Raw genomic sequence first — 19,450 nt, 5'->3', positions numbered from 1 at the left:
TGTATTACTAAAAACAGCTTCCTAGGTTAGGAAGTCTATATAGTATGCTGCCATTAATGGAAGGAAGGAAAGAATGTTTATTTGTATTTGTTTATATATGCATAAAGTATGACTGGAAGAATTTGCAAAAAAAGAGGTTGTATTGGTTGCTTTTACCCAGGGAATCAGGACAGCCTGAGACGAGGGTGCAAAATTTGTCACTGCATAATGTTTTGTAACATTTAAAAATTACGTGAATGTGTTTTCTATTCATGAATTGTTTTTTAAAAAATTAGTCTGCATTTTGCAGAAGATCCCCTAACAAAAGCAACTATCAATCCACAGGCATAAGATGTGTGTAGGCAAAGGTTTATTTCAGCAACAGTTAATTCTGTTTCGTGAATCAATTATATCAGTTTGTAATACAGTTGAAAAGCAATGAATGACACTAAGCTAATGTGGTTGAGATTTTTAACTAAGCTTTTTGGAATGCTAATAGCATTTTTCTTGAATTCAGAGAAAGTTTGGGCAGACCAGCTCTGCGGCTGCAGGTTCATTTGTTTGCTGTGCCCCTTGGGCTACAGCCGTCAAGGTAGAGCGGAGGGCCTGAGAAGACTTCCGTTGCCTGGCTTTCCTCTCCCTGTGCTTACCTCTCCACATGCCGCAACCTCTGTGTCTCCAAATGGCAAGTGGAGGTCCAATAGTTCACTCCCTGAACTGCTTACGAGCCAACTCTGGTGACTTGTGATCCATGCTGCTCTCCCACACAGTCAGTGCGCCCAGGACTCAGTCGTTTGCATCCCATTCTGGTACTTTCTACCATAGTCTGGTTCCATTAATTGTCATTGTATACTTAATAGTATTCTTTAAATCAATTTGCTCTTTCACTTGACAAATTTATTCTCAGAGGAATCTTTAAAACACTGTCATAATTTTTAAAGAAGTATTTTCCAACATAAATGACAATACACACCTATCTATGAAGTTAAAAATGTGTCAAAGACAGATTTGTCCACCTACTGTTTTGTGTGCTCACAGTGGTACCCTGATTTGAGAAACACTCGATTGGATCATCGCACCCGACAGTGGCCACAGTGTGGACTGGGCGGGAGGGCGAGGTTTGGTGTTAGTGCCTCCCTAGGCGTAACTCTCCCAGAATGTTATTCCCAGGAGCTGCCGATGCAGGGCAGCTTTTATAATGATTAGCTAATCTGGTAAACTGCATGGAGCTGAGGCTTACGCAGCATAGGTTCCTTGGGGGGGTCCTTCCAGGAACAGGAACACATCCTCTCTTTACAAGGTCAGGGACTTGTAAAGTCAGTCCCTGGGGACTGTTTGGTCAGTCCAGGGCGTCCAGGGGGATGAGGCACACTGCAAAGCCACGAGAGACTGGCGCATGCGCACACTTGCAGGGAGGAGCACAGCAGCCGAGGTGCTCGTGTGGGCTTGTCAGGGAATTCTTACGGAAGGAAATTCTGCTTGCACCACCAAATAGACACCAGAAAAGGGCACACTAATGAGCATGGAATCTAAGTACAGGGAATTTCTTCATCCCAAGGCAAAATGCTGCATTTATGCTTTTCCCCACTATTGTGACCTTCAGCAAATCGCCTGATTTCTCCATGTCTCAATTTCCTCCTCTCTACAACAGAATTACACTTTTACCTTCTTCAAAGAATTGTGAGAAACAAATGAGAAAATCCACTGGAAAGTGTTCAGTCCACTCCTTGATGATGCTGGTTATAGCTGGTTGTGAGGATCGCTTTCTCTGTCACTCAGGTCATCCTGCTAGGCTACCTGGTGCACTCCCGCCGGTCCCACCCGTTGGGCAATGTTAGAAACTCAGCCAACCCGTCCTTCCCGTCCTTCCCCTAACTCTTCTATCAGTCACCACAGTATCCATTGCAAGACTTCTCAGATCCAAACAAGCTTAAGACCACTGAAGATCATTTAATTCAGCTTTTAATATTTGTCCCAAATATGTGACCAGGGGGACAAATACTTCTTCTCTGAGCCTCTGTTTGGGGATAATGATAGGGCCTAATGCATGTGGTTATTGTGAATATTTATGATATAATGCACTTTACCCAGTGCCTTGAAACACAGCAAAAACTCATTAAACAGTGTTTCTTATTATTTTAAATTTGATTTTGGTTATATTTGAAATATCTGCCTTCTTTTTCAAGGCTCATTCTTGGTGTTGGGCTTAGATTTTGGCAACATCCTTATCTTATCAGCCACACAGTTATAACTAATGATCTCTTAGATGGGTTAATTTAGCTACTCCCCATCCATCTCTTTTTGTGAGTTCCTGGTATCATCAGTGGAGAGATACAATCATATAGTTTCCACTCTTTTCATTTGGAAGGCTCTTTAGAGGTCAGGAATCCAACCTCATCATGCTAGAGATAAGGACGTTCTGGTCTTGGGTTGAGATGACTTTCTAAATGGGCTCTTACCCTCTCAGATCGCATTGTACAGTTTCCATGCTGGGGAGACCAGGCTCCAGAGCTGGAAGGCTCCCTGGTGACCCGCGGAGCTCAGGGAGCAGACCATTGAGCTAGCGTCCCGGGCAGCTACCCACTCCTGCTCCAACCCGGGGCAGTTCCCCTTCATCTGTTTTATACATGGGGTGGGGGGACATGTCAGATTTTGTCGTAAAAGACAATTCCACTGCTTTAAAAAGTTGGAAAACCACTGACCTAGTTCAATCCCTTGTATTTTTAGGCACGAAAACAAAATCCCAGAGAGAGTAAGGAATTGGCGAGTGTTGCCCAGATAATTAGTCGGGTCTCTGTTCTGGTAAGCTGCCTTGTTACTTCCTTATCTCATCCCACTTTTCTATAATTACAATTTTTTTCCCTGAGATTTTCAGTCCTTTAGGTCCTGTCTAAAATTAGAGCTGACCGCTAACCATATCTAAGGACGATGTGGTATCCTTCCTGTATTTTATTTGCTTCTTGATAAAGATGCTTGATGACCTGATCCAAAGAGCCCATTCATGTGAGCCTGTCAGACCCCCTAAGGATGGTTAATTGAGAGAATATTTTGCTGAGTGGAAGGTTTTTGGCACCCCTTAAATCCTACTATGTGGGTAGCAAGCTCATCAACATATATATAGGGTAAATAAGTCAAGTCATCTTTCCCATCAACAAAATATGGTATATTTTCCCGCTTTCTCACAGTAGCATTCAAAGCATATAAAGATAGTGTACCTGAAAATCACCACAGCAATTGAATTCTTTGTTTTTATTAGTCCCTTCTTAGAAACAATCTTTTCTAATAGTTCTAGTAACAACTATGATGTATCTTTTGGCAGCCTTGTGCATTACTTAAATAATGGAAGACAATGTAGCAGCATATGACAGATTTAGAAAGTGCCCCTATCCTATGGCACAGTTATCCTACCTGCAAGATTCTATCCTAAGGAGCTGATTTTAGAAAGGAAACAGCCCTATATTAGGTAAACTATTATTTTCCAGTGTTTTACTATACCTGGAAACAACCTGAATATCCTACCATAGATGATATATAAGTTTGCCAATTCATACAAGTATGTAAAATAGGGAAATATAAGCCTGAAATGAAATAATCATTAAAAATCATGTATGTGAGAAAATGTTTACTTTGTAGGCCATGTAGAGATATGGAAATATATCTACAGAACAGTAAGTGGAAAAAGAACACAAAATTATCTTGTACTATATAATTGCATGAAAATTATTCCTGCATAGGAGAAAAGATCAATGCTCCCAGAAACATGCAAACTGATATCTTAGAAGTGTTATGGAGAGCATTCTGGGTGCAGTTGTTTCATTTAATTTTTTAATAGTATGCCGGTTTGAAGGTTGGCTGCTCTGTCTCTTGAGATTGAACAAAGAAGTTTTAATCTAATTCCATCCTGTTTTCAGATTTTGCTGCCTGCTGCCTGAATGCAGTGCTGCTCCTGCGCCAGGTTATACACCAGACACTTTTCATCACAACATGGAATAGATGCCTGGACAAAGTACCCTCTGGAAGAGGGGTGCTGTAAGAAAATTTAATCACAAAATAACTCATAGAGTGACAACAGATCAGAAGAATTAACTAGTTCTGGACCACTGCAGTCGGTTCTACCTGGCCTCGTGGCTTCCACTCTTGTCCCTTGTACAATCCTCTGTCCCCAAAGCTGTCAGAACAACCATTTCCAAGTGTAAAATGAATGGGAACAACCTCCAGCCTTAACCATTCAGTTGCTTCTCATTGTAATTGGAATGAAATTCAAGCTCCTTGCCATGATCCAGAGGGACCCACATAGCTTGGCTTCTGCTCCCTTATCTACCACCTCCTCTCCTCAACTCTGTATAGGGCAACCTCATAGGCCAAGTTTGCATCCTACCTCAAGGTCTTTGCACTGGTAGTATCCTCTGCCTGGAATGCTTTCTCATTTCATCACTTGACTCTTTCTTAGCCTTTGAGTTCCAACCTAGATAAAAATTCCTCCTCTGACCAGCTATGCTTCGTCTTTGTATAGAAATTACCTCAGACTACATGTGCCCCATGTATTTATATACTTGCTTGTTATCTGTATCCTCTACCAGAATGTATGCTTAAGTGTCTATTATTTACTACTATATTCCTAGACATAACACAGTGCCTTTCACATACTAGGTGCTCAAGAAATGTTTACTGAACAAATAAATAAATCTAAATATATGAAAATAGAAACGTTTCCTTGATATCATTTCAGGTGAAAACAAAAGTCTTGGCACAATATATGTAGTGGCCCTATATTTGAATTTTTCATTTTTCATTTCTATAGTTTCTTTAAAAATTAGACAAGGAAAACAAAAAATAGGAAACTTGGTTATAAATAATAGCGGGTTAATGGGAAATTTTATGGCAACATAAAATCTTTGGATCCGGTTCTGTTCTTTTAAAATGCTGTGAACTTGTACTGAATTTCAAGGGATTGAGCAGATATTTGATCTTAAAAAGGAGTTTTATATGAAGAGGAAACTATTTCAGAGCTTCCCTTTCCTCTTTCTGGATCACTTTTACCAAGGCCCCCACGTGTCACGAAGTTAAACCTAAACTGACTTCTGGATGAAAATCATGCCCTGGAATTTTTTCAGGAGGCCTAATAACTCATTAATGAATGGAAGAATTTATTACTGATTGCTTAAGAATATAGGGGAGGGAAGTGGATTTTGCCCAACAAATAGGGAATCTGCCTACCACATGGGAAGCCCAGGGTTAAAAACCCCGGGCCTCCTTGACCTGTGTGGAGCTGGCCCACGCGCAGCGCTGATGTGCACAAGGAGTGCCCTGCCACGCAGGGGTGTCCCTGCATAGGGGAGCCCCATGCACAAAGACTGCGCCCCATAAGGAGAGCTGTCCAGTGCAAAAAAAGTGCAGCCTGCCCAGGAATGCTTCCGCACACACAGAGAGCTGACACAACAAGATGACGCAACAAAAAGAGACAGAGACTCTGGGTGCCGCTGACACAAATACAAGCGGACACAGAAGAACACACAGTGAATGGACACAGAGAGCAGACAAGTTGGTGGGGGAGAGGTGGGGAATGGGAGAGAAATAAATTAAAAAAAAATAAATCTTTGAAAAGAAAAAAAGAATATAGGGGAGATATGAATTTGCTACTTGGCCAAAGAAAATTCTAGAAGAGCTTTAAAATTGTGTTCTGTGGCTCAAGTTTGACATAAAGTTATCTTACTTTACATGAGCCTCATAGTTCAATAAACTGGGCTCCTGTGCTGTCCAATTAAACTTTTCTTCCAGGTTGAGTCAGATACTAAACTTCTATATTTATAGTATTCCTCTGTGGCCTATTTTTACTGCAGAAAATGATTAATGCATGTATCAGGCCCTCAATTGTCAGAATCGAATCTAATTTTAATGTAGGAGTATCCGCCTCCAAAACAAAAATTCTCTCTACAGTGGTTAGCTCTATAAACCATCAACATCCCCACCCACAGGCAAAAATCTGTTGATGATGAAACTGTACTGAGGCAGACATCCAAACTGCACAGTCTGGGCCTGCATGGGCCTCCACTACATAGCTCTTTGCTTTGCTTCTCACTTTTCTTTGCCTGGTTAGACAAGGCCCACATTTTTAGTTCCCGCATGTTTCCTGAAGTCAGTTTGAGCTTAGCGACCTCCACTCATTCACTGGGCATTTAATGGCCACCCACTAGAGCCCACACTGTCTAGACGTAGGGATCTGGCTATGAGGAAGGCAGTCAGGACCTCTGCTCTCCTGGAGATGACCTTCCAACAGGTGACAGACAGGAAGCAAACCCAGAGAATAAGTGCAGACGGTGAAGAATCAAAGGATCATGTACTTTTAAAAAATGAAACAGGATCCCAGGAAAATATTGGAGGAGATGACCGTCAAGAAGGAAGCGAGCCTGCAAATATCTGGGGTCAGACTGTTGCACGTAGAGGGAACAGCTGACGTGAAATCCCTGTGCCCGCATGGCCCTGAGAAAGCGGGCCTCCGTGAAAGGTGCCTGACTTGCCAGGCCCCGCTCCTGCGCAGAGGCCCTGGGGGGCGCAGGGACCTGGAGCATTCAGGGTTCAGAGAGAGGGCAGATGTGAGGGAGGCACCGTGGATGCAGGGGAGTCTGCTGGGACTCAGAATGGGCGAGGCGGGCAGCGACTACTGGATGAAGGGCTTTGAAGGTCAGAGCTGAGGATTTAAATGCGCTCAGCGGCTACGGTGGGTTTTAAAGCAGGGGAGCAATCTCTGATTTGTAGTTTTAAAATTTTACTCTAGGTGTGGAAGATTGAAAAGAACTCAGGTGTCAGCGGGAGCCCATTGGAAGGCAGCTGAATCACGTAGGCACGAGTGGGAGAGAGCGTGACAATGAATGTCTCGAGCAAAAATATCCTCTGCAAAGGGTTTTGCTGTAAAAGGAAGAGGAAGGCAGGGTGGAGGAAAAGAGAAAAGAAGAGCTTGGTTCTCCTAGAAGGAGCTGGGGCCTGGGAGGCTGGCCCACGTGCTGGTTCCTACTCTCTGACTCGACTAGTAAATTCCAACCCCCTGCATCCTCCACTTCCTCCTTCTAGGCTAGCTTGTGAACTGCTACCTCCAGGGAGTCTTACTTACTTACTTCTACCCACGGGAATCTCTCTCCCTCTTGAAGTCCTCTAGTCATTGCTTTGTCCTGCAATCACTTGGCACTGAGCCTTGTTCTGTAAGGAGTTCATTTGTGTAACTCTTACCTCTCCAGCTGGGTCTATACCTTAGTCTTCCTTCCTCCCTCCCTTCCCTTGCTTTAAATAATTAAAGCACATACAACACAAGTAATTATTGATTGTGTAGTATGGGTCAGGCACTTTTCTAGACTTTGGTGATACCATCTTTTCCAAATTAGATGCCTGTTCTCATAAAGCTTACCGTCTATCATGAGAGGGGAAAGGGAATAACCTTAATAAATTAATCACACGAATGTATGGGTAATGGCAACTTTGGTCAGTGCTATGAACAAAGGTTACATGTTGCTATGGCAAAGCATAACAGGAGGAGATGCCCTATTCTAGAAAAATGAAGGCGGTCTTCCCCAAGCAAGTAACATTTAAAATGAAGCCTTAAGGGTGAAGAAAATCTGGGTGAATAAAGAGGGGCATGAGCTGAGATGAAGGAGCTCAGGTAATAGACTCTGCTGTCCACCTCAGGTAAGAGGAAGAGCCGCTGAGGGGCCCGTCAGCTTCCTGATGAGAGTTATCAGGACACGATCTCAACCACCATCGGAAAAGCTCTCTCTGGATGCTGCGTGGAGAACGGGGTGGCTGGGGTGGGGGTAGAGTGGGTGCAGGGAGACCATCAGGCAGCCATAGCAGTCCCAGGCAAGAGATGCTCACGGCTTCCACTAGAAAGATGACTGTGGGAAATGGAGAGGAGTTACAGATTCTAGAGCAACTTTAGGAGGCACAGCTTGCCAAGGCTCTCATTTCATTCTGGACACAATGGGAATTCCTGAAGTGACTGAAGACAAAGAGTTGCTCTGAACATATGTGGAAATGGTGATGCTCATGACCTTCTTCACTGGTGAAGCCTCATGTGGCAGGGGGTTGCTGATTTTCAGGATCATCCTTTGCACTGCATGAGAGCATTGCACACTTGTAATAACCCAGTGGAGTTCCCTGTTACCACTAAGTAACATCTGCTAATAACAAGCACCATTTATCGAGGAGGCTGTGTTGGCTTTGTAGACATATGGGACCTCAGGCAAGTGACTGAAACTCTTTGCCTCAGTTTCTTGATCTGTAAATTGGGGCAATAGTAGTTCCTAATTTACAGGGTGGTTGTAAGGATTAAATGAAGTAATACACATTTAGCTCAAAGCCTGACACATAGTAAGTGCTCAGTAAAAGCTAGTTGTTGTTGTCATTGTTATTATTATTATTAGAATAATGGCGACCATCTTATTAAAGGGAAGTGAGATCAAGAAGGAATGTTTAATCATTTAAAAAAAATGTAAATAGCATATTTGAAGGTATAGTATGGCATTTAATAGCTTAAGCAAAGTCACACAGCGCTTAGGTGGTAGAGCAGGACTTTGAACCAGATCTGCTTGGCACCAGAGGCTATGTTTTTGACTGCTATGCAGTAATAGAATGATACTTCCAAAAGCAGACACCTGCATACCAGTTTTCATTTTGGAAGGAGGCAGTTTGCAAGCGCGACTTCTGCTGCTAGATCAGGCCGCTGGCCAAAGGGCAGAGTCCATGAGGAGTGGGGCCTCAGCAGGACGCTGACAGAATGCTCTCTGTCCCGTGGTAGGGGGAGTGGATCCCATGAGATGGCTAGCACAGCGAACCTGATCCCTATGGTGCAGAGAATCATTAAAACAGGGGAATCGCTCCACTTTGCCCGAGGGTCTTTCAGAAGAGCAAGGTGAAGCCTAGGAAAAATTTGAGGTAATAATGGCCTTCCCAATAGCCATAAGGGCCAAGTTCTTTAGCATTCTTTGTCATGAAATGCTCACGAGGTAGGTAATTTTGGGGTCCTTATTTTACAAACAGGAAATAGAGGCTAAAAGAAGGTCAATATCTTGCCTGAGGTCCCACATCTAGAAAGTGATGGAGACGAGATTTGAACCAAGTTCCAGCTGCCTGCACTGGCCTCACTGATCTTTGATGCTTGTCTTCATTTCTGCCGCTTCTTCTCTCCGGTCCTGGCGTAAAGTACCCAAGGCCCTCCATTTCTCTCTTTTAACCTGAAAAGGGTCTGTTATCAGTCACGTACAAATGAGCGCAGTGCTCAGCGGTGACCACCTCTCCGAGGGTTATTTGCATTGAAGCGTGCCTGTGGTGTGCGGAACCAGCTTGGGTGGGCCCAAGAGAGCCGACTGTGAAATTTTCAGGGATTCTGGGAACCAGTAGATGTCACCCCAGTGGTTTGAAACTGGCTATTATGGGAGTATTTATATCAGGGATATCGGCAAACACTGTAAATCAGGGCTTTGCTCCCTCCCCTGCGACAGCAGTTATTAAACATTTGCCAGCACACTGTTGGGCTGATACCTTTCATTGTCCCCTATCAGAGAAGTTCAGCCTCAGGGGCCACTTTCCAAAGAAACTGGCAGGCCCAGGGGAGCTCCTGCCCAGCGGCGTGTGAGCTGCCCGCCACCCACGCGCTCTATCCTCCTTTCTGACTCTTCTAAAGGTGATTTCTGCCCACTGCTCCACCAGGGTGAAGGTGCTTCCTGGGCCCTCCCAACATACTTGCACATGTCAACTGAGGAAACAGGCATCCGACACCAGAACAAAATCCACGTTCAAATAAAAGCTTCTTTCAAGCAGTGGTTATAATGAGAGTAGGCATGGCTATTAATTAAAAGTTAGAACAAAAATAGTTAATTAGCTGAATTACAGAATTTCTTCTTCAGTATGTAGAAGGGTTATTTTCCATAAAGTGTCATAGGATCTCAGAATAGCCAAGCTTCAAAGAACATAATTTTACAAAAGAGAAAACAGAAAAAGAAGCCAAGGCTGCGAGGGAACAGGGGCTGGCCCTGCACCCCTTAGCTCACGAGGCACCTATCTCTCTCCACAAACTCGAATTTAGCCCCAGAGAGCATGACTCTAGGGCCCTGATGCCAGCGTGAGCCTGAAGAATCCCTTCATATTTCCCTTCGTTTGAAAGTGAATATGTTGTCCTGCCCCACCAGCTCCTTCAGAGATGTGATGATGACCATGCAAATGACGGCTAATCTTTCCGAGGTGTTAACGAGGTGACAGGCTCTATGCTGTTACTTTATATATTAAGTTGAACTATATTGAATTGCTGATATTTGATTGTTTTCAGTCTTCCAAATGATTGTTTCAAATACTTTGGCATGAATATGTTATCCCTCTTAATTGCTACCCTCTCTTCATGAAGTAGGTACGATTATTGCACCCATTTTTCAGACAAGAAGACTGAAGCTTTAATTTAAAAATAAAAAGATTCTTCCCCTAAGTCTAATGTTACTGTTATTTAGGGGTGTTGCACAGTGCACTTGTGCATGCAAAGCAAGGACCCTGAGCAATGGGACATATCCAGGGCATGAAACTTAACAATTTGTGTATCATAACCTTCTCTGTGATCTTGGATAAATTTCTAACCAATAAATTTCTATAATTTTTAAAGAAATTTAACATTGCTTTAAAGAAGTTATTTATGATGGTAAACCATAAGTGTTAGAAAATAAGAAATTTGGTTTGTGTTTATGTCCTTTATATCCCACATGGGAACTTTAGAAACTGTAGCCCAGGGTTCCCTCAAGGCCCCGGAATGAATGAATGGTCCTGTAAGTTTTAAAATGCTCTGATAAAGCAGCAGAGCGATTTTACAACATTATCTAAAGGCGAATTATAACCAACGAAATTGGAATCGAGACCATTTGGTTCTGTGATTATCTGCAAATAATATTGTGCTGAATTCACAACATGATAGTTTATAAACAGCAGTTCTGCTAAGGAATTGTTATCATTACTAACTAAATGCCATGTTGGGTCAGGAAAAAAATAGTTGAAAACTATAAAACGCACGTTGAAAAGGAATATTTAAAGGCAAAGAAATGTCCTTTCAATGTGGAAAAGAACTTTAAATGTCCCTTTCAGAAGAGAAAATTGACCATTGCTCTACATGCTGAATCACCCAAGTTCAAAACTTGACTAATGGCCCTGTATTAATCTTTCTACCAAACTGCATTGTTAAGCATATTTATGTTACTCTTGTTATTATTGATGTTACAGAATATGGGAATATATTGAGGTATATAAAAGATCGACTTCACTAAGCGGCGATAATTTTCTGGGTAAGACCCACTGCACTGCAGGACACCCTGTGCCTAAAAACCCTGGTCTCTTGCGAAGTTTTCCAGGGTTTCAGTGGATTGCTGCTGTACTTGGTGGGTGACACTTTAGACAGTTAAATTTCCAGGGCCTTTTATTTTAAGATGTCAGGTGAGTGAGGACCGTTAAGACAAATAGAGTTGCATTCACAAAAATGTTGACACTGGACTCATCACTTAACCAGTGCCAGTTTCCTCCATGGTAAAATAAGGAAACTGGGCTAGGTCATCAATAGGTCCCATCAAATGTTACTATTTTATTCATCTATGCCCATAAAATATAATATCTTTCAAAGACGTTCAAGTTCTATCCAATCATAATGCTTATCACATAAAATGTTACAATTTTAAAATTAAATTTCACCTTGTAAGAAAAAAATACTGATGAATAGTAAACTGATAGTTGTACAGTTTTTAGAAAAGAAATCATGTAATTCAACCACCTCTCAACTCTTGACTCCCTTTTCACATTCTCTTCGGATTAGTCTTATTTTGTCTTTTTAGGTTATTCCCTGTGTTCTATTTTATTCCATGTATATTTTCATAAGCATATGAAAAGCACAGTCCAAATATTAAAAAAGAAGACAAAGCAAGGCGCTCACATACCCCATGACGGTCTTCAAAATAGGCCAGGCTGGCTTTGGTTAAAACAAAGAAGCGGACTTTAAAGTTCGAGGGTGATGTTCTTCTCTTTTGTTGGGATTTCTTGATTAGCTGTTCTTCCAGGAGGATGAAATTGTTCATGTTCCAGTTCTTGAAAAGTGATGCACCTTGGGCATCACCTCTTAGCACAACCCAAGGAGACAGTTTTGGGGCAAGGAATGTGATGGAGAGGCAGTTACTCTTCGGAGTTGTTCAAAGGCAACTTGCCTCCAACCTTATCTTTCGATCAGTTCAGTCAGCCTCACAGAGCTTCCCCTCTGATGTCAAAGGCCATAACCACATCCTTTAAAAATTCACAAAACTAAGAGGCACATGCTTAAAAAAAAAAGTATATATATATGTATATATACCTTGTATAATATTGTTTGCAAATGGTATTTGAAGAACTTTAGACTCAATATGATATTAAGGATTTTAGGATTTAGCATCTCATCTTTGTCATTTGTGGTTTAGCTCCTCCAACATTTGAGACATAAGTACAAGGGGCCACAACATGGGCTCTGGAGCCCACTGGGGTAGAGTTGTGTATTAGCTTCCCATGGCAACTGTAATAAATTACCACAAATTTAGGGGCTTAGCACAAGACAAATAAGACAAATTTATTATCTTACAGTTTTATGGTTCAGAAGTCCAAAATGGGTCTCGTGGAGCTAACATCAAGGTGTCAGCAGAGCTGCTTTCCTTCCAGAGGCTCCAGTGAAGAGCCTGTTGCCCTGCTTTTCCAGCTTCTAGAACCTATCCACGTTCTTCAATGTCCTCCATCTATAAAGCCAGCAAGAGTTGAGTCCTTCTCACCTTGTATCACTCTGACCCTCTTCTTCTGCCTCCCTCTTCACGTTTTAGGACCCTTATGAATGCACTGGTCTAGTCTGATAATCCAGGATGATACCCCTATTTTAAAGTCAGCATGTTAGCAAATTTAATTTCATTGGCTACTTTTTTTTTTAACTTTTATTATTTATTTATTTTTTAATTTTTTTAAAAATTGATTTTGTAAAAATATTACATTAAAAAATATGAGGTCCCATTCAACCCCACCACCCCCACCCCACCACTCTCCCCCAGCAACCCTCACTCCCATCATCATGACACATCCATTGCACCTGGTAAGTACATCTCTGGGCATCTCTGCACCCCATGGTCAATGGTCCACATCATGGCCCATACTCTCCCACATTCCATCCAGTGGGCCCTGGGAGGATTTACAATGTCCGGTGATTGCCCCTGAAGCACCATCCAGGGCAACTCTAAGTCCCAAAGGCGCCTCCACCTCTCATCTCTTCCTGCCATTCCCCATACCCATATCAGCCACCATGTCCACTTTTCCCACTCCAATGCCACCTTTTCTCTGTGGACCTTGGATTGGTTGTGTCCGTTGCACCTCTATGTCAAGAGGAGGCTCAGATTCCACATGGATACTGGATGCAATCCTCTTGCTTTCAGTTGTAGGCCCTCTAGACTCCATGGTGTGGTGGTTGTCCTTCAACTCCATCTTAGCTGAGTGAGGTGAGTCCAATAAATCAGATTGTAGGAGCTGAAGTCTGTTGGGGCTCAGGGCCTGGCTATCCTATTGTCAGTCCAGAGATTCAAATCCCCTAAATATATCTTAAACCAGAACACCAACTACAATTCCAGTAAAGTAGCATGAAAAGTCTTGTGCAAAGAGATCCCATCTGAGTCCAGCTCCATCATGCAGAAACACCAGCTCCAAAGAAGGGCCATCTGATATGGCAGTAAGGAGGGCGTTATTTTACCTACCACAGTTTGAATTCTGGCTTCACCACTAAACTGGCTGTGAGGCTGGACAAATTACTCAAGGGCTCCAAGCCTCGCCTTTTCCATGTGTGAGAAGGTCTACCTGTGTCCGTACACCAGGCCCTGCAGGGCTTGCCTCTGGCTTCCCTGGCAGCCTCCTCGTGCTCCTCACTCCTCAGTCTCCCTCCAGCCTTCTGTCTGGCCCTCGCACGCTCCTCCTGTGGCTCTGCACGTGCTGCTCATTCTGCCTGAAAACATCCTCTCTCCCTTTTTCTGACTGGTTAATGCTGAATTAACCAGGCAAAGTCTCAACCTACATGAATGGCTCGGGGAAGTCTTCCTGGCTTTCCTAAGTCAGATCCTGCAATCATATCCACATGGCACCTTTTATTTGTCTCCTCATACCCCTCATCACAGTTGAGATTGTACATTTTGGGGGGTAACTCTTTGATTAATGCCTGTCTCCCCCATTAGTCTGAAAGCTCCACGGTGGTAAAGACAATGCCTGCTCTTTCTCCCTGTTCATGTCCCCGGCATCCATCTTGGGTCTGGCACATAAAAGGGAAGCTTAAAAAATTTGTCGGATGAATAAACAGCCAGTTGGGTTGGACAATTCAGAGACATTTAGCATGAAACACTTAGCATAATGCCCAGCATATAGTCAGTGCTTGAACTGTACTGAAGATTGTTACTTTTTAAATTTAAATGAAAGCACGTAGAAGTTCCTCTGTCTTACAGACAGATGATTACTTTTCCATCCTTAAACTTAGTAAAAGTGCAGAAAATAAGTAAATCCTTCAGGGTGGCATAATAAACAAAGCATGTATGGACTCTAAAGACAGACAAATTTGTGTTGGAATCCCAGCTCTGTCACGCACAAAGCTGACATCTCTTTGAGCAAGCTCCTTGCCTTCTTTGCTCTTAGCCTCCTTCCGAGGGTCCGTTTGAAAGCTGAATCCCATAACTCTGTGAATGGTGGGTGCTGGTCATGTATCTTGCCTTAGAGTTAGTACATAAAGCATAGTATGTGAGCCCAATTTTCAGCATGAAATAAATAACGAAGAAATTTCAGTGTAAGCAGAAATGACAAGTATTGGACAGAAATAATAATGAAACAAAAGAATCATTACTGCTACTGCTGTATAGGAAGGAAATTCTCTAAAGCTTACTTTTAAATGTAAATTAAGAGACTACAGTCTAATTTTTTTTTAGACATTGAGTGCTTCTGCATGATCAAGAGACTCTGGCGAAGAGGGTAGGGGATACCTTAAGTGACCTCCCCCTATTCCGAGATTTTCTGACATATGTTTGGAATTACATTGCCTTATAGAGGTGGTGATTTTTTTTTCTGAATATGGGCTTGAGGCAAGATTTGCTATTTCCCTCATATATCTGTTCTCCCCTTCTTTCTGGGTAACTGAATCTCTGAAGGTTAGCTGAGCATCTGTCCAGCCAAAATAGAGGCAACATTTTACAGCTTCCTTTGTAGCTCATTGTAGTCCTGTGACTGTGTTGTGACCAAAGGAACAGAGTGAAAGGGAAGCATGACTTCCAGGAACTGAAATTCATGAAAGCGATCTTACCCTTTACCTTTCTCCCTTTCATCCTTCCTGCTGGTTAGGATGTGGATGTGATGGCTGGAGCTGGAGCAGTTATCTTATATCATGAAGTAGAAATTGCGTGCTGAGGACAATGGAGCATAACATGGAAATAGCCTGGGCTCCTGATGACCATGGATTCCCTTTGCCAATTGTGGGTTGCCTTTTTAATATAAAGATAAATAAACTTCTGTTTCCTAAGTCTGTTATTTTGAGATTTCTGTTACTAACAGAAAACCAGTTCTATATAACACAGTATTATCTTCCCAAACTAGAGTATAAACTCCTTTGGGGAGGGTATATTTATACATGGTTGATTTAGATTAGAAGATTTATAGACTTCCCACAAGTTTTCTCATCTGGGAAAGCAAAATATTATCAGTGGCTGATCATAATAGTTAGAAATCTTTCATTTGCAGTCTCCATGGAGTGCAATTGCAAATAATTTTATTCTGACTCTCACAGAGTCTTCAAATCCACTCACTGAGTCAGTTTTGCCTACTCCTAAATGTTCCTTTTTAGGCTAGCCCAGCATTTCTTCCATCATTTTCAGGGAAACATACAAATAAATAGTCCTTTTGTTTTGGCTTTAAAAGTCCTGCTCATTGAAGCCAAATTCAAGGAAATTCTATGGTCAAAGATGGAACAGTTGGGCACCAAAAAAAGAATAACAGCAATGGATTGAAGAATATCAAAACATTAAAATTATGAGTTCATGTGATACTTGAGAAACATCCCAACCCACTGATCACTTTTGGAGGATGCTAGGAAACTAATTTGTTAATGAGAAAATGGTAAAAAAACAGAAAAGAATAAAACACACATTCTGACTTTTCTGAAGAACTCGTCTTAGTTCAGTAATCAAATAGTCAATGTTGGCTACTATGTGACTCAACATTTCCTCTCCTAGGTATATACTCCAAAGAATTGAAAACAGGGTCTCAAACAGATACTTGTAACCAATGTTCATAGCAGCATTATTCACAATAGTCTAAATGTGAAGACAACCCAAATGTCCTTGAGCAGATGAATGGATAAAGAAAATGAGGTATATACCTAGAGTGGAATATTATTCAGCCTTAAAAAGGGATGAAGAACTGATACTACAGTGAGAATGGCCCTTGAAAACATTATGCTAAGTGAAACAAACCAGAAACAAAAATATTGTATGGTTCCACTTTGATGAAATATCTAGAATATGCAAATTCATAGAGACAGAAAGTAGATTAGAGTTTACCAGGGGCTGGGGGGCAGAGGGCATGAGGAGCTATAGCTTGATGGGTACAAAGTTTCCATCTGGTGTGATGGAAAAGATTTGGTAAAGGATGGTGATGATGGTAGCACAGCATTGTGAATGTAGTTAATGCCACTGATTGTATACTTGAAAGTGGATAAAAGGGAAAATTTTAGGTTGTGTGTGTGTGTGTATAACCAGATTTAAAATTTAAAACAAAAAGGATAGAACTGTGTGACACAAAGAATGAACCATAATGTAAACCAGGGACTACAGTCAATAGTATAATTATAATACTATTTTTTCATTAGTTGTAACAAAGGTACCACACTAATGCAAAATGGTAAAAAATAGGGAAAAATTGTGTGGGGAAAACAATGGGATATATGGAAACTGTACATTCTGAATGATTTTTCTGTAAACCTTCAACTACTTTAATAAAAAAAATTTCAATGGCTAAAATGGCAAATTTTATTTTATACATACTTTGCCACAATAAAGTCAAAATAATATGCAATGATGACAAGTTCTTTAGAAAAAAAATTCCAGCTAATAAATGAACGAACGATAGAATTAGGATATCAACAATTTGTAATCCTAAAGAAATAACGGATCTAGGCAATGACAGCCAATGCCTTTTAAAATCATTAGGTTAAAAGCCAGTGGGATGGGAGTGGATGTGGCTTAAAACATTGAGTGCTTGCTTCCCACATGGGAGGTCCCGGGTTTATTCCCCAGGGCTTCCTAAAAACAAACCACAAGCAAACGAACGAAAGAACCAACTCAGGAGAGCAGATGTGGCTCCGTGGTTGAGTGCTGGCTTCCCATATACGAGGTCCTGGACTCAATCCCTGGCACTGGTACCTCAAAAAACAAAAAAACCAATGGGAAAATTTATAATACTGGAACACAGTGATCAATCTTATCATTACAAAAGGAGAGACAAGCAGACATTGTATGTAGCCTGTTGTGATGATGCAATAGGAAGTACACAAAACCACCTATGCAGAAGATATGCCAAAAAAAAAAAAAAATCAACCATGAATCTAATCAAACCTCTAGATCTAAATTGTAGTTCATAGGAAATACAAGAGATAAAGAAACATGATAAACAACGTCACAGAGATACAATTGGCCAAATCCAGAATCCACAAAGCTCCAAGGACAAATGATTCAGTGTCTGCAACAAATAAGTGGGAGGGAGAACCTACAAATTAAAAGAGACTTTAAGAGACATGTTGAGCATTTGAGGACTTTGTTTGGATACAAATTCAAACAAGTCAACTGTACAAAGACATTATAAGAATTAGGTAAATTTGAACAGTGAATAAATTCTTGATGCCACTAAAATTGTTAATTTTGAAAGTGTGATAATGACACTATTATAAAAGAGAGTTCATATTTTGTACAGACTCACACTGGAGTAATTATTAATAATAACCTGTCTGATATTTGCTTTAATTTAGCAGGGGGAGGGAAAAAGAGGTGTGATATGGGAGCATTTTAAGGACTTGAAGTTGTTCTGAATGATACTGCAGGGAAAGATGCAGGACATTATATATCCTACCATAACCCATTGAATGGACTGGGAGAGATTGTAAATTACAATGTAAACTATAATCCATGCTGTTCAGCAGTGCTCCAAAATGTATTAATCAAATGCAATGAATATACCACACTAATGAAAGAAGTTGTTGATGTAGGAAAAATGGGGGGTGAGGGGAGTGGGGCATATGGGAACCTCCTATATATGTATTTTTAAATTTTTTTTCCTCCTATATTTTTTAGTGTAACATTTTGTGTGATCTATATATCTTTTAAAAATAAATAAAAATATATTAAATATATACATATAAAATTCAGTGGAGGAGGAAAATAGATGGGGGAATAAATTAAAAAAAAAAAGATTGACTGTGAGTTGATAATTGCTGAAGCTAGATGTTAGGTACATGTGAGTTCGTTATTCTGTTCTCTTTGCTTTGGTATATGTTTGAAATTTTCCATAATAAAAAGTAATGAAAAGAAATAGAAAAGCCAGCACAGTTCAGTGTAATAATCAAAACTCCAAGCATTTATTCCACTTAATGCTTTCCTTAACCTAAGCCTACTTTAGGCTTTGAAACATGATGGCTTTTCCACCATGTCCTGATTTCTCCTTCCACACTCTTTTTTTTTTTTTAAATGTTATTCAGCAACTCAGGGATCTTTTTTTTTTTTAAGATTTATTTTTATTTATTTAATTCCCCTCCCCTGCCCCGGTTGTCTGTTTTCTGTGTCTTTTTGCTGCGTCTTGTTTCTTTGTCCGCTTCTGTTGTCGTCAGTGGCACGGGAAGTGTGGGCGGCGCCATTCCTTGGCAGGCTGCTCCCTCCTTCGCGCTGGGCGGCTCTCCTTATGGGTGCACTCCTTGCGCGTGGGGCTCCCCTACGCGGGGGACACCCCTGTGTAGCAAGGCACTCCTTGCGCTCATCAGCACTGCGCATGGGCCAGCTCCACACGGGTCAAGGAGGCCCGGGGCTTGAACCACGGACCTCCCATGTGGTAGACGGACGCCCTAACCACTGGGCCAAAGTCCGTTTCCCTCCTTCCACACTCTTGACTGGTTTCTGACTCATCCCTTTCAGGCTCAGTGTTAGAGAGAAGAGCAGATCTGGGGCAAAGTGCAACATCTGTAATGTAGGGTGGTGCCGTACGTGGATGTGGTGGACACAATCGCTGTTTTCTCTTTCACAGGGAGGTGGGGAGTTGTGGTGGTATATGTTGTCTCAGTTTGCAAGGCTGCCATGAAAAATACTCCCCAATGTGTTGGCTTAAAGAAAAGGGATTTTATTGTCTCACGGTTTAAGAGGGTGGAAGTCCAAAGTCAAGGTCCGGATACGTC

The 19,450-nt window shown here is 41.6% G+C and overlaps 1 protein-coding gene across 1 annotated transcript in view; it reads right to left on the bottom strand.

The window, feature by feature from the left end:
• Positions 1-12,180, bottom strand: part of ITK (IL2 inducible T cell kinase) — a 72,979-nt gene extending 60,799 nt beyond the window's left edge. The window contains exon 1 of the mRNA XM_004453527.4: positions 11,928-12,180. Coding sequence (XP_004453584.1) covers positions 11,928-12,065 — 138 coding nt within the window. The 5' untranslated portion in view covers positions 12,066-12,180. The remainder of the gene's footprint in view (positions 1-11,927) is intronic.
• Positions 12,181-19,450: the final 7,270 nt, after the last annotated feature.

This window comes from Dasypus novemcinctus, chromosome 2, assembly GCF_030445035.2.
Source record: "Dasypus novemcinctus isolate mDasNov1 chromosome 2, mDasNov1.1.hap2, whole genome shotgun sequence".
NCBI lineage: Eukaryota > Metazoa > Chordata > Mammalia > Cingulata > Dasypodidae > Dasypus > Dasypus novemcinctus.
The sequence above is the reverse complement of the archived record's forward strand: the minus strand, read 5'-3'. Positions and strand labels throughout refer to the sequence as shown.